The sequence below is a fragment of the Heteronotia binoei genome, chromosome 12 (assembly GCF_032191835.1).
Source record: "Heteronotia binoei isolate CCM8104 ecotype False Entrance Well chromosome 12, APGP_CSIRO_Hbin_v1, whole genome shotgun sequence".
In the NCBI taxonomy this organism is placed as follows: domain Eukaryota; kingdom Metazoa; phylum Chordata; class Lepidosauria; order Squamata; family Gekkonidae; genus Heteronotia; species Heteronotia binoei.
In genome coordinates, this window is record NC_083234.1 from 21822454 (window position 1) to 21835882 (window position 13429).

Here is a 13429-nt window from a genome sequence, read left to right on the forward strand (position 1 = left end):
TCCCCAGTGGTTTTTAATCAGCAGATGGACCAGTCTTTGTTGATTAACCCTTAATGGAAACAAATTAATCTCATCCTTCATATCATGTACAACTGTGCCTGTGCACATTGAACCTGTTGCAATGAGCAGGTAGAAATCAACAGGGAAAGATTTTCCCAAGGCTGCCCCAAAATGTACCATTTCCTCTCTCAAAACACTGCACCACCCAAACTTATGACCACACCGAATCACTCTTTGTTCCTTACCCAGCTCATGAGCCGTGGTGAAAGCAGAAGGAAGGCCATCATCTTCAATGACTGAACAGCTGCGTTTGGGGTCGCACATGGTACCCACATCTGCCATTCCCAAGGTGTCACAGGTGGTAGCTCCGCACAAATCCTACAGGAACCACAAAAAGGAGTCTGCTGTTAAGACCAACAGTTCATCTAGTCCAGCATCCTGTTTCCCACTATGAGTGTGCCTTCAGATATGTCTGTGCAAAGTGTTTCAAGTCACAGCTGATTTATGGCAACCCTACAAGGTTTTCAAGGCAAGTGAGGAGTAGAGGTGGTTGGCCATTGCCTGCCTCTGCGTAGTCTTCTTTGGTGGTCCCCCATCCAAGTGCCAACCCTGCTTAGCTTCCAAGATCTGATGAGGTCAAGCTATACCAGGGGTGGCCAACCTGTGGCTTGGGAGTCACATGTGGCTTTTTCACACACATTGAAGCCCCCACTGCCCCATCGGCTGAATTGGAGAAAGCATTTCTCTCTTTAAATCACTTCTCCAAGCCAAGCCAACTTGCAGCTTGGAGAATGCATTTAAAGTTAAAGTTGCTTTCTTTCCATCTCTCCCTCCCTCCTCCTTCCCCATCTGTTTTCCTTCCTTCCTTCTTTCCTGTCTTGAGGCTCTCAAACGTCCGGCATTCATGTCTTGCATCTGTCAAACATCTGACATTTATTCTATGCGGCTCTCACCTTAAGTAAGTTTGGGCTGGGCTATACTATACCATTCCACATCCCAGCATTCAGATACACTATGAACGTTAGACCTGGCCTGTCTAGCACCCCTAGGAAATAATGGGGTCATTGTTGCATCAGCCATTTAATGACCGGCTCAGCAAGATACCTCTTCTTTTTGTTCTGCCAAAAAAGGCAGATCCAAGATAGTCATTCTTCCCATTCTTTCCCTACTGCTGTTTCTTCCTCCCTCTTCGTGCCATGGATTTGCACACATCGATTTGGTTGACAGAACTCTTAAGTCCCAAATTGTATTCTGGGCCAACCCACAGTGTGAAGGTTTTCCAAGTCATGTTGAGTCATGAACTTCATGTGAGCAGAGCCAGTTTAATGCAATCAAAACTACTTTAAAAAAAAAAAAACAGACTTCTTTTGATAGCACGAATGGGTCACGAACACAAGAAAGTACTCAAAACATGGATCGATCAAGACCAGTATCAAGGATGCTTGAACATTCGCTGGTTACAAGCAAGGAGATGAACCCTCAAGGGCTATTCTGTACCCTACAAGGGGTCTAATTCTGTTCAGGCCACTCCTCACCCACCACTGCCATTCAGCAGTCCCCATACCTTCCCTCCCCTGTCACTCAAAGCAAACTGAAGGAGGCAGAGAGATATGAGGCTCAGCCTGCAACACCCCTAGTCAGTATTGCCTGCTTTGGCTGGCAGCAGCTTTCTGGAGTCTCAGGCACGGGCCTTTCATACCACATTTTACCGTATCCTGGAAATGCCAGGGATTGAACCTGGAACCTTCTGCGTGCAAAGCAGATGCTGAGCCACAGCCCCTCCCTCTACACAAGCAAGTTCAAGCAAAGAAGGATGCACTTTCCTGGGTTCATTGCAAACCATCATGGATTAAATGCCAAATCTGCTTTTTATGTGCCTTCAAAATTCAACCAAAGACAGCAATCGTCAAATTTCTTTTAATATTCATTGATGCATTTTCTTAATAGCTTTGCTTATGGGTTCATATTGTACACACATGTATAATTTTTGCACGCAACTAAGGTGGTATTATCATGTGCAACGCATGCCTTTTAGATGCATAATACCATAATGCTAGATCTGGAGATTCTCCTCAGTCACCAATGGCTAGAGTTATCCTCCATGAATCTATCTAAACCTCTTTTAAAGTCGTTTATTCCTGTGGCCATCATGACGACATCCTCTGGCAGCTAATTTCACATTTTAATCACTCTCTGTGTAAGGAAGTCTTTTCTTTTGTGCATCCTGAACCTCCTGACCATCAACTTCATTGGATGCCCTCAAGTTCTAGTATTTGGGGAGAGGGAGAAAAACTTCTCTTTCTCAACCTCTATCGTGGTTCCCAACCTTTTCATTATGGTGACCCACAAGTCCAAATGTAATTGGTATTGTGAACCAGCCAGGCTGGCCTGACGTTTTTTGTCACTTGAGGCCCTTAGTGCCCATCAAATTCAGCATGCCATTTTCTACAGTGACTGGATAACCAGATGTTTTTGGAGAAACCAATAAACAATCACCCAAAGGGTGCAGCTGCCCCCAATAGTAATCCCAGCCTTCAGTTGCCCTCTCCTTCATTAATCCCTCTATTTCCCCCTGAGATTCTAAGAAACAAATAAGTGATAACCAACAGGCAGGGTGGAATTCCTAGAAGGAACTCCTTTGCATATTAGGCCACATCTCCCCGATGTAGCCAATCCTCTAAGAGCTTACACAAAAGAGCCTTGTAAGCTCTTGGAGGATTGGCTACATCAGGGTGTGTGGCCTAATATGCAAAGGAGCTCCTGCTAGAATTCCACCCCTGCCAACAGAACATGTTTTAGTTGATCAACACATATATGCAGTGACCAAAAAAATACCAACTAATGGATGCCACAGAAGATCCTGTTTCCAGGGTCAGATCTTGGTTTCCCAGATACGGAATAAAGCAATGGAAAGGGCAGGGGTGGTCATTAGGGAAGGCTGGCTCATGATCCACTTTCAGAGACTTCATGACCTACTTTGAGGTTCTGACCCACAGTCAAGGGAACACTGGGATAAACCCCTCCATGTGAATGAGATCCATGTTTCTGAGATCTGGCTACCAGACACGGCTGGGAAAAGACTTCTCTCACCACAAATGAGCAAGGGAAGAGGAGAGAAGACGTGGAATGCAGCCTGGAGACAAGATAACTACTTGGAAAAGCATCTAGAGAACAGGGCAGAGGAGAGGAAATTCACAGTGCCAAGAACAGAAGCGAGACAGCTTTGCTTTCAGAACAGAAAACGGTGTTTCCCCCGATGGAGGACGTTCCTCTGGCTACTGACAAGGTCTCCCTGATAGAACTTCCAGGCTTTACTGAAACCGCAGCAAGCCTGGAAACCCTGAAATGATGTCTGCAGAGCAGCAAGAGGGAAAGAGCAGCCCCCAGTTGGGAGTCCTGATTCAAGCCCCTTTGTTGCAGCAGGGACTGCCTTCTAGAGTTGCCAGTCTCCAGGTGGTGTCTGCAGATCTCTCAGAAGCACAACTGATCTCCAGGCAACTCAGATAAGTTCCCCTGGAGATCAGAGCTGCTTGACACGAGGTCCAAAGTAGTGTTGCACTGAGGTTCCTCCCATCCCCAAACTAGGCTTGCCAAGTCCAGTTCAAGAAATATCTGGGGACTTTGGGGTGAAGCCAGGAGACATTGGGGATGGAGCCAGGAGCAAGGTTGTGACAAGCATAATTGAACTCCAAAGGGAATTCCAGCCATCATATTGAAAAATACTAAATTCCTTTTAAATGCCTTCCCTCCACTGGAAATAATAAAGGATAGGGGAAACTTCTTTGGGAGCTCATAGGATTGGACCCCCTGGTTCAATTTTTTCAAAACCTGGAGGGTATTTTGAGGAGAGCTGCTGGATGCTATGCTCAAACGTTGGTGCCTCTACCTCAAAAAACAGCTCCCCCAGAGCCCCAGATACCTATGGATCAATTCTCCATTATACCCTAGGGAATCGGTCTCCATAGGAAATAATGGAGTGCCCAGCAGACATTTCCCTCCCCCCACCAGCTTTCTGATGACCCTGAAGCAGGGGGAGGACCCCCAAACCAGGGGATCTCCTGCCCCCAACTGGGGATTGGCAACCCTACCCCAAACTTTGCTTTTTCCAGGAACTTCCCATCCTAGAGCTGGCAACTCCACTGTCCTCTCCTCTCCCAGGCCTGATGATGTAAGAAAGGCCAAGAGCACACCCTCCTAGAATGAGGGCAGAAGAGGGAGTTCTCATGCAGCTAGAAGCCCTCAGCGGCTGCCAAGAACCAGGGGTGACATTGTGGCTCGCAGATGTTGCTCAGCAAGGCTGGTACAGAGCCATTATTAGTATAATACAAATTGCTTCCATCCCCTCAAACTGCAAAGCAGCAAGACAGACCCTCCGAAACACAAAACAGCTTTCAGCAGGAATGCACGATAATGTCATTGGGAAGGGCGGGGAAGGCAGATGGATGGAGGCTCAGCCCGAACAGTTGGGGCTTAAATGCCAAAGCCCCTTCCATGGCTGCAGCTCTTTCTTATGTTACATGGATGCAAACCTGTGTTTGCTGTCAAAGGTATGCTCCTTGTTATGGCTGATGGAGATGATAGGGAAGAAGATGATATTGGATTTATCCTGCCCTATACTCTGAATCTTAGGGCTTTTTCACACTGACCTTCAAGTGGCGCGACCACCCTCTTCACACCGGAGGATCTGCGCGGATTTCGCACAAGAAGCGCCGGAGCACCCAAAGGAGCCGGCGACTTCCGTCGCAAAACCTGCTCAAACGGAAACCGCCAAGAAGCAGGAAAACGTTTGAGCGGCTTTTGCAACGGAAGTCGCCAGCTCTTTTGGGTGCTCCGGCGCTTCTTGTGCGAAATCCGCGCAGATCCTCCGGTGTGAAGAGGGTGGTCGCGCCACTTGAAGGTCAGTGCGAAAACGCCCTTAGAGTATCAGAGAGGTCACAGTCTCCTTTACCTTCCCCCCCCACACACACACACACAACAGACACCCTGTGAGGTAGGTGGGGCTGAGAGAGCTCTCCCAAAAGCTGCCCTCCTATGAAGGCTATGGCTGTCCCGAGGCCATTCCAGCAGCTGCAAGTGGAGGAGTGGGGAATCAAACCCGGTTCTCCCAGATAAGAGTTCACACACTTAACCACTGCACCAAATTCACACATGAAGCTGCCTTATACTGAATTGGATAATTGGTCCATCAAGGTTAGTATTGTCTCCAGGTGGGAAGCAGCTCTCCAAGGTCTCGGGTAGAGGTCCTCCACATCACCTACTGCCAGATCCTTTTTACTGTCAGATCCTTTTAGCTGAAGATGCCAGGGATTGAACCTGGGACTTTCTGCAAGTCATGCCAATGCTCAGGGCTTTTTTTGTAGCAGGAACTCCTTTGCATATTAGGTCATGCCCCCTGATGTAGCCAATCCTCCTGGAGCTTACAGTAGGCCCTGTACTAAGAAGCCTGTAAGCTCTTGGACAACTGGCTATATCAGGGATGTGTTGCCTAATATGCAAAGGAGTTCCTGTTACAATAAAAGCCCTAACGATGCTCTACCACTGAGCCACAGCCCTTCCGCAAAAAGGATTAAAAGGTTGTAATATTATAATTGAATGGTTCAGGGGAGTTCTTTAATAAAGGTAAAGGTAGTCCACTGTGCAAGCACCAAGTCGTTACCAACCCATGGGGTGACGTCACATCAGGATGTTTTCTTGACAGACTTTTACGGGGTGGTTTGCCGTTGCCTTCCCCAGTCATCTACACTTTCCCCCCAGCAAGCTGGGTACTCATTTTACTGCCCACAGAAAGATGGAAGGCTGAGTCAACCTTGAACCAGCTACCTGAACTCAGCTTCCGCCAGGATCGCAGTCAGGTCGTGAGCAGAGCTTGGACTGCAGTACTGCAGCTTTACCACTCTCTGCCACGGGGCTCCTCTAATAAAGATAATAGGATTGTGGAAAATACTACTGCATATAGCATTAATGGTTGCCTGTATGTATTATTTTGCTTTCACTACACCGTTTTCTACTTATGCAATAGAAAAGAGCAAGAGTCCAGGAGCACCTTAAAGACTAACAAAATCTGTGGCAGGGAATGAGCTTTCGTGATTCACTGCTCACTTCTCCAGAAAGCTCCTCCCCTGCCACAAATTTTGTTAGTCTTCAAGGTGCTACTGGCCACCCATCTTGATCTTTCCTACTTCTGCTTAGTTTCAGATTGCTGGAACCCTAGTCTTATTACGAAGAGTGGTAAAACTGCAGTACTGCAGTCGGAGCCCTCTGCTCACGACCTGAGTTCAATCCCAGCAGAAGCTGGTTCAGGTAGCCGGCTCAAGGTTGACTCAGCCTTCCATCCTTCCGAGGTCGGTAAAATGAGTACCCAGCTTGCTGGGGGGAAAGTGCAGATGACTGAGGAAGGCAATGGCAAACCACCCCGTAAAAAGTCTGCCGTGAAAACGTTGTGAAAGCAACGTCACCCCAGAGTCGGAAACGACTGGTGCTTGCATGGGGGACTACCTTTTAGTCTTATTACATCAATTATTAGAGGTCTCATCGTATTGTCAGCTGCGGATAAGGGAGCAGGATAAAGCCATGAGTTCCTGAATCATTATTGTGGAGTCGCACCGATTCCCCACTAGCCTTACCTCGCTCTCACTCTCCTCATCTCAGCGGGGCTGCTGTCAGATTTCGCATAAGCTGCCCCAAGGCTGCAACTCACTGTGCCTCTTTCGCGCAGCAAACAAGATCCTCTAAAAACCAGTTTCTGTTTGCCGTGCAAAAAAGGCAAAGCTAGTTGCAGCCCCGGGGCAGATAGTGTGAAATCCGACAGAAGCCCTGCAGAGAAGACGAGCGTGAGAGCGGAGTAAGGCTAGTGAGAAATTGATCTGAATGAAGGGGAAAGATCAGGAATAAGCAATTTCATGAGATGTTGCACAATGAAACTTACTGCACAGACTAGAGATAGCTGCAAAACACCGTGGTCATTGTTAGCAACAGCCCTACGCTATGAGCAACAGCAAAGCAATCAGCATATTTGGCAGGGGAGAAGAATAAGCAACAGTACTCGGAATGGGGAATAAGTGCTAAATAGTAGACCCGTTGTCTCCAACAGAATGGAGCTCTTGATAATACACCACCAAGAGACACACAGCTTGCATTATTAATTGGCTGAGTACTCTTAATGCCAAGAGTCCCACCAGATCAAACCAAATATTAATCTAATCCACCGTTCTAGGAGCAATACTGGACAGCAAGACACCTTCAACAGTCCACAAAGCAGAGCACAAAGGCAATGGCCCTTCCTCAGCCATATGTCCCTTACATCTAGTATTCAATGGTATACTGCTTCCAGGCATGGAGGTTCCATTTAGTTACCATGCATGACTTTTTTTTTAACTTATTTATACAGAGGATGTATGCACCATCAGGTTTTCTGGGGCAGCCAACCCTGGTTATGAATAATGAATCAAACGGCGATACAATACGGTAGATCCAGGGGGGCAGCCACGTTGGCCTGGAGCAATAGAACAAAGTAGGAGTTCAGCAGCATCTTTAAGGCCAACAAAGTTTTATTCAGAATGTAAGCTTTCATATGCATGCATACTTCATCAGATAAGCATGCATGGACTCTGACAATAAAATATATGTTGTTTAAAAGCATTAACAGCCCATTAAAAACACCAACAGTGGAACTAAAAGCAAAGCAAAAACTGGATGTTTGTTGTGCTAGGGAGCAATCAAAAGGCGAATGCTAGAGAAACAAGCCAAAAGAATCGGATCTCGTGGCCAGGGTGGCCTCCATCTGGTCAGAAGGCACATGGTAAGATATCCTTGACAAAGCTCTACAAGTAAAAGTCTCACCACAGCCTGAAGGAACAACCCTCTGCATGGTTCCCAGCTTGTGGGACAAGACTCAAAAGTGGGTCACAAAATCTCTGAAAGTGGGTCATGGGCCAGCCCCCCACCAATGGCTGCCATCACCTTTTCCATTGCTCTTAGGGTAGATATGAGGGAGTAATGGAGAAGGAGAAGGTGGTCAAAAGGCTGGGCTGTGATCTCCATATGTAAAGACTGTGTGTGTCAGAATGCCACTTGCTTGGAGTTCATAGTGGGAACAGCTGTGTCCCCTGTGCAATAATTGTTGTTTTCTCCAAATCATCTGGTTAGCCACAGGAGAAAATGGAATGCTGAACGTTGTTGTTGTTCAGTTGCACAGTCAATTCCGACTCTTTGCGACCCCATGGACCAAGTCACGCCAGGCCCTCCTGTCTTCCACCATCCTTCGAAGTCTGCTCGAATTTGTGTTAGTGACATCAGTAACGCTGTCCAGCCATCTCATCTTTTGCCTTCCCCTTCTTCTTTTGCCTTCTGTCTTTCCCAGCATCAGGATCTTCTCCAGGGAGTGTTCCCTTCTCATTTGGTGGCAAAGGTATTTGAGCTTCATGGATGCTAAGGTCATGGTTTGCCAGGGTGCCAAAAAACCTTGTCCCAGCCCTGGAAAAGTCCCTACACCAAATAAATGTGGAGTTCTGGGTACGGCTGCCAGTCCCCAGGGGGAGGCTGGGGATCCCCCAGTTTGGAGGTCATCCCCCCACTTCAGGGTTATCAGAAAACAGCGGGGAGGGACATGTCTGCTGCACACTCCAGTATTCCCTATGGAGACCAATTTCCATAGGGAATAATGGAGAATTGATCCGCAGGTATCTGGGGCTCTGGGTAGGCTGTATTTTGAGACAAAGGCACCAAATTTGCCACACAGCATCTGATGCCTCTCCTCAAAACACCCTCCAAGTCCAAAAGGCTTGGACCAGGGGGTGCAATTCTATGAGCCCCAAAAGAAAGTGCCCCTATCCATTCTTTCCAATGGAAGGAAGACATTTAAAAGGTGTGTGGTCCCTTTAAATATGGTGGCCAGAACTCCCTTTGGAGTTCATTTATGCTATTCAAAACCTTGAATCTGGCTCCACCCCCAATTTCTCCTGGCTCCACCTCAAAGTCCCCAGATATTTCTTGAATTGGACTTCTCTACTTCTGGATCACCATACCAAAAAGATTGTGAACTACTGCTCTAGAGGTTCCTATATAGAGCGCCCTGGGTTTCATGATGGCAGAAAGTGGGATATAAATAAGTTTCCTTTATCAAAGTGTACAATTCTTCATGTAAAAAAAACCCCTAGCTTTCAACACTTCCCCTTATTACAAGTGAAAAATTACTTCCTCTGGTCAGTCCAGACACTCAGCATCACACCTCTGCACCCGCACACCTGCTCAGCTTTAGGCCTGTGTTATAAGAAGTGCATTTTCTCCACGAACATCAGAGAGATGGCTTCCCTCCAGCACTGGGCTCCCATCCTGAACTGTCAGATCCCACTCAGGGCCTTGTGTGCGTTTCTCCCTCCCGGAGGCGGATACGGCCTCCTCCTTCCCCCCTGGGGCTCATCTCCTTTGAAGAGCACCCACACGGAAAAGTCCAAGAGGGGCAGGGAGATAAATGGCTCCCTGGAATTTACACAGACAAACATTCTTCATCTCTGGGGGATGACCCAAGATGCGTTTTTCATCTCTTTATCATCCTCTGAGATCTTGCCGACAGCTGCAAGAATCTAAGATGAAGCTACTTCTGGTATGAGCACTGGGGAGTTGGCCATCCCGGTCATAAATATGATGGAAAGAATCAGAGCCATACTTGGGCTATTATGACACAAGCACACAACTGGGATGAAAGAAGGTTGGGAGGGCTGGAGGTTTATTTTTGCTTCCCCACATGCCATTCTGGGCATTTTTGGTACATCCATTTTCGTTCCTGATGCCGACAACTCATTGCTTTATTTTAACACATTTCAGTCTTGTTGTTTTACAATTTGTGTCATGTTTATGTATCTAGATCATTTTCATAGATACATAATGTATTGTACATAGTTTATGCACCAACCATTCTGCTATACTATCACTGAAAAATTGTCTACCTACCTACCTATTATCCATCCATCTACCTACCTACCTGCATCTATATCCATCTATCTACCTACCTATCATCCATTCATCTATCTACCTACCTACCTACATCTATATCCATCTATCTACCTACCTATCATCCATCTACCTATCTATTTATCTACCTACCTACCATCTATATCCATCTATCTACCTACCTACCTATCATCCATCCATCTATCATCTACCTATCATTTATCATTTATTTCTCTCTCGGCTTGGCTTCGCGAACGAAGATTTAAGAAGGGTGCAATAGTCCATGTTTGCTGCAGGCTCGCTGGTGGCTGACAAGACCAATGTGGGACAGGCAGGTCCGGCCACAGCGGCTGCAGGGAAAAGTCTGATTTAGGGTTGGTCCTGTAGCAGTGCGATTCTTCCTCAATCTCCTTTTGTCCTCAAGACCAGCTATGCGTGTGTTCTCAAAGGAAGAGACAGCCTGGTGGATGGTGTGCCTCCATGCTTTGCGATCTGAGGCTAGGTCAGACCACTGGTGATGGTTGATGTGACAGGTGCTAAGGGATTTCTTCAAGGAGTCCTTGTACCTCTTCTTTGGTGCCCCTCTATTTCGATGGCCGGTGGAGAGTTCGCCATACAGGGCAATCTTGGGAAGGCGGTGGTTTTCCATCCTAGAAATATGCCCTGCCCAGCGCAGCTGCGTCTTCAACAGCAGTGCCTCGATGCTGGTAACCTCTGCCCGCTTGAGGACTTCAGTGTTGGTCACAAAGTCACTCCAGTGGATGTTGAGGATGGTGCGAAGGCAGCGCTGATGAAAGCGCTCAAGGAGTCGCAGGTGATGACGGTATAAAACCCACGATTCGGAGCCATAGATGAGGGTTGTCATCACAACCGCTTTGTAAACATTGATCTTTGTGCCTTTTTTCAGATGCTTGTTGCTCCACACTCTTTTGTGCAGTCGGCCAAATGCACGGTTTGCCTTTGCCAGCCTGTTGTCAATCTCCTTGTCGATCTTGGCATCTGAGGAGATGATGCACCCCAGGTAGCTGAACTGCTGGACTGTCTTCAGAACTGATTCACCCACAGTGATGCAGGGAGGGTGATAATCTTCCTGGGGTGCAGGCTGGTGGAGAACTTCTGTCTTCTTCAGACTAACTTCTAGGCCAAATAGCTTGGCAGCCTCTGCAAAGCAGGACGTCATATGCTGCAGAGCTGATACCGAGTGGGAGACGAGTGCAGCATCGTCAGCAAACAGTAGCTCTCGGATGAGTTTTTCCATTGTCTTGGAGTGTGCCTTTAGTCGCCTCAGGTTGAACAGGCTGCCATCGGTGCGATAGCGGATGTAGACACCATCGTCCTCATCTAGATCTACTGCGGCTCTTTGAAGCATCATGCTAAAGAAGATCGTAAAGAGAGTTGGCGCGAGAACGCAGCCTTGCTTTACACCTGTGCCTATTGGGAAGGGCTCCAAGAGGTCGTTGCAGTGTCTGACTTGGCCTCGCTGGTCTTCGTGTAGCTGGATGATCATGCTGAGGAACCTTGGGGGACATCCTAAACGTTCCAAGATTTGCCACAGGCCTTTCCTGCTAACGGTATCGAAAGCTTTGGTAAGGTCGACAAAAGTCACATACAGACCCTTGTTCTGTTCCCTGCATTTCTCTTGGAGCTGCCTGAGAACAAATACCATGTCGGTGGTGCTCCTGTTAGCTCTGAAGCCGCACTGGCTCTCTGGGAGGAGTTCTTCTGCAATGGTGGGCACCAGTCTGTTCAGGAGTATTCTGGCAAGGATTTTGCCTGCGATGGAGAGCAGGGTTATCCCCCGGTAGTTGGAGCAGTCTGACTTTTCCCCTTTGTTCTTGTATAGGGTGATGATGATTGCATCGCGAAAGTCCTGTGGTAATTTGCCTTGTTCCCAGCAGGTGACAAGTACTTTGTGAAGTGAGCTATGTAGTACTGTGCCCCCATGCTTCCAGATCTCTGGTGGAATTCCATCAACTCCTGCTGCCTTGCCACTTTTCAGTTGCTTGATGGCTTTAACAGTCTCTTCTAGGGTGGGGATCTCATCCAACTCTGTTTTCACCGGTTGAAGTGGGGTGAGGTGGATTGCTGAATCTTGAACTACGCGGTTGGCACTGAAGAGAACCTGAAAATACTCCGACCACCGGTTCAGTATGGATGCCTTGTCTGTGAGGAGCACTTGGCCGTCTGCACTATCCAAGGGACTCTGAGCCTGATATGATGGACCATATACTGCCTTCAGGGCTTCGTAGAACCCTCTTAAATCACCAGTGTCTGCACACAGCTGGGTTCTCTCTGCAAGCTTGGTCCACCACTCGTTCTGAATGTCTCGAAGCTTGCGCTGGAGGTTGCTACATGCAGCGCGAAAGGTTGCTTTTTTCCCAGGACAGGAGGGCTGAGCAAGATGTGCTTGGTAGGCAGATCTCTTGTTTGCCAGTAATTCTTGGATCTCTTGATTGTTCTCATCAAACCAGTCCTTGTTCTTCCTTGTGGAGAACCCGAGGACTTCTTCAGAGATCTGCAGGACGGTAGTTTTTAGGTGTTCCCAGAGTGCTTCTGGAGAAGGGTCTGTGGGGCAACTGAGGTCCTCAATTCTTGACTGGAGTTTTGCCTGGAAGGCAGCTTTAACTTCGGCTGACTGGAGGCTGCCAACCTGAAACTTCCTCCGAGGGATACCTCCTCTCCTGGGTGTGGGTTTAAAGTGAAGACGGAGATTGCAGCGTACAAGACGATGATCCGTATGACATTCTGCGCTGGGCATTACTCGGGTGTGTAAGACATCTCGAAGGTCTCTCTGGCGCACCAGAATGTAGTCGATAAGGTGCCAATGCTTGGACCGTGGGTGCATCCAGGTTGTCTTCAGACTGTTCTTCTGCTGGAAGATAGTGTTGGTGATGGTGAGCTGGTGCTCCATGCAGAATTCTAGCAGGAGGCGCCCGTTGTCATTGCAGTTGCCAATGCCGTGTTTGCCAAGTACTCCTTTCCAGGCTTCCGAGTCTTTACCTACTCTGGCATTGAAGTCGCCAAGGATGATCACCTTGTCCTCTGTAGGGGTCTTCCGTACGAGGTTGCGTAGATCAGCATAGAACTTGTTCTTTTCTGCAGGATCTGCTTGAAGGGTTGGGGCATACACACTGAAGAGCGTTGCATGCTGCTTGTTTTGAAGTGGGAGGCGCATGGACATGATGCAATCTGAGTGACCTGTTGGAAGGTTTTCGAGTTTGGAGGCAATGGAGTTCCTGACCATGAAGCCAACGCCAGAAAGGCGGCTCTCAGCCTTTGACTTACCCGACCAGTAGAGGGTATCGCCAGCACCGTGTTCTTGAAGACTACCTTCCTCAGGGAAACGGACCTCACTGAGAGCTGCTATGTCGATATTCAACCTGAGAAGTTCGTGGGCAACTAGAGCAGAGCGTCGTTCAGGGCGACCACTGCCTACTGTGTCAAGCATGGTTCTGATGTTCCAACACGCAAGCTTTAGTCT

The 13429-nt window shown here is 47.9% G+C and overlaps 1 protein-coding gene across 1 annotated transcript in view; it reads right to left on the minus strand.

Moving 5' to 3' along the window:
* The window catches only part of ADAMTS15 (ADAM metallopeptidase with thrombospondin type 1 motif 15), a 60726-nt gene that overhangs the window by 26082 nt on the left and 21215 nt on the right, over positions 1 to 13429 (minus strand). Inside the window, exon 2 of the mRNA XM_060251159.1 lies at positions 246 to 378. Within this exon, the coding sequence (XP_060107142.1) occupies positions 246 to 378 (133 nt within the window). The remainder of the gene's footprint in view (positions 1 to 245; positions 379 to 13429) is intronic.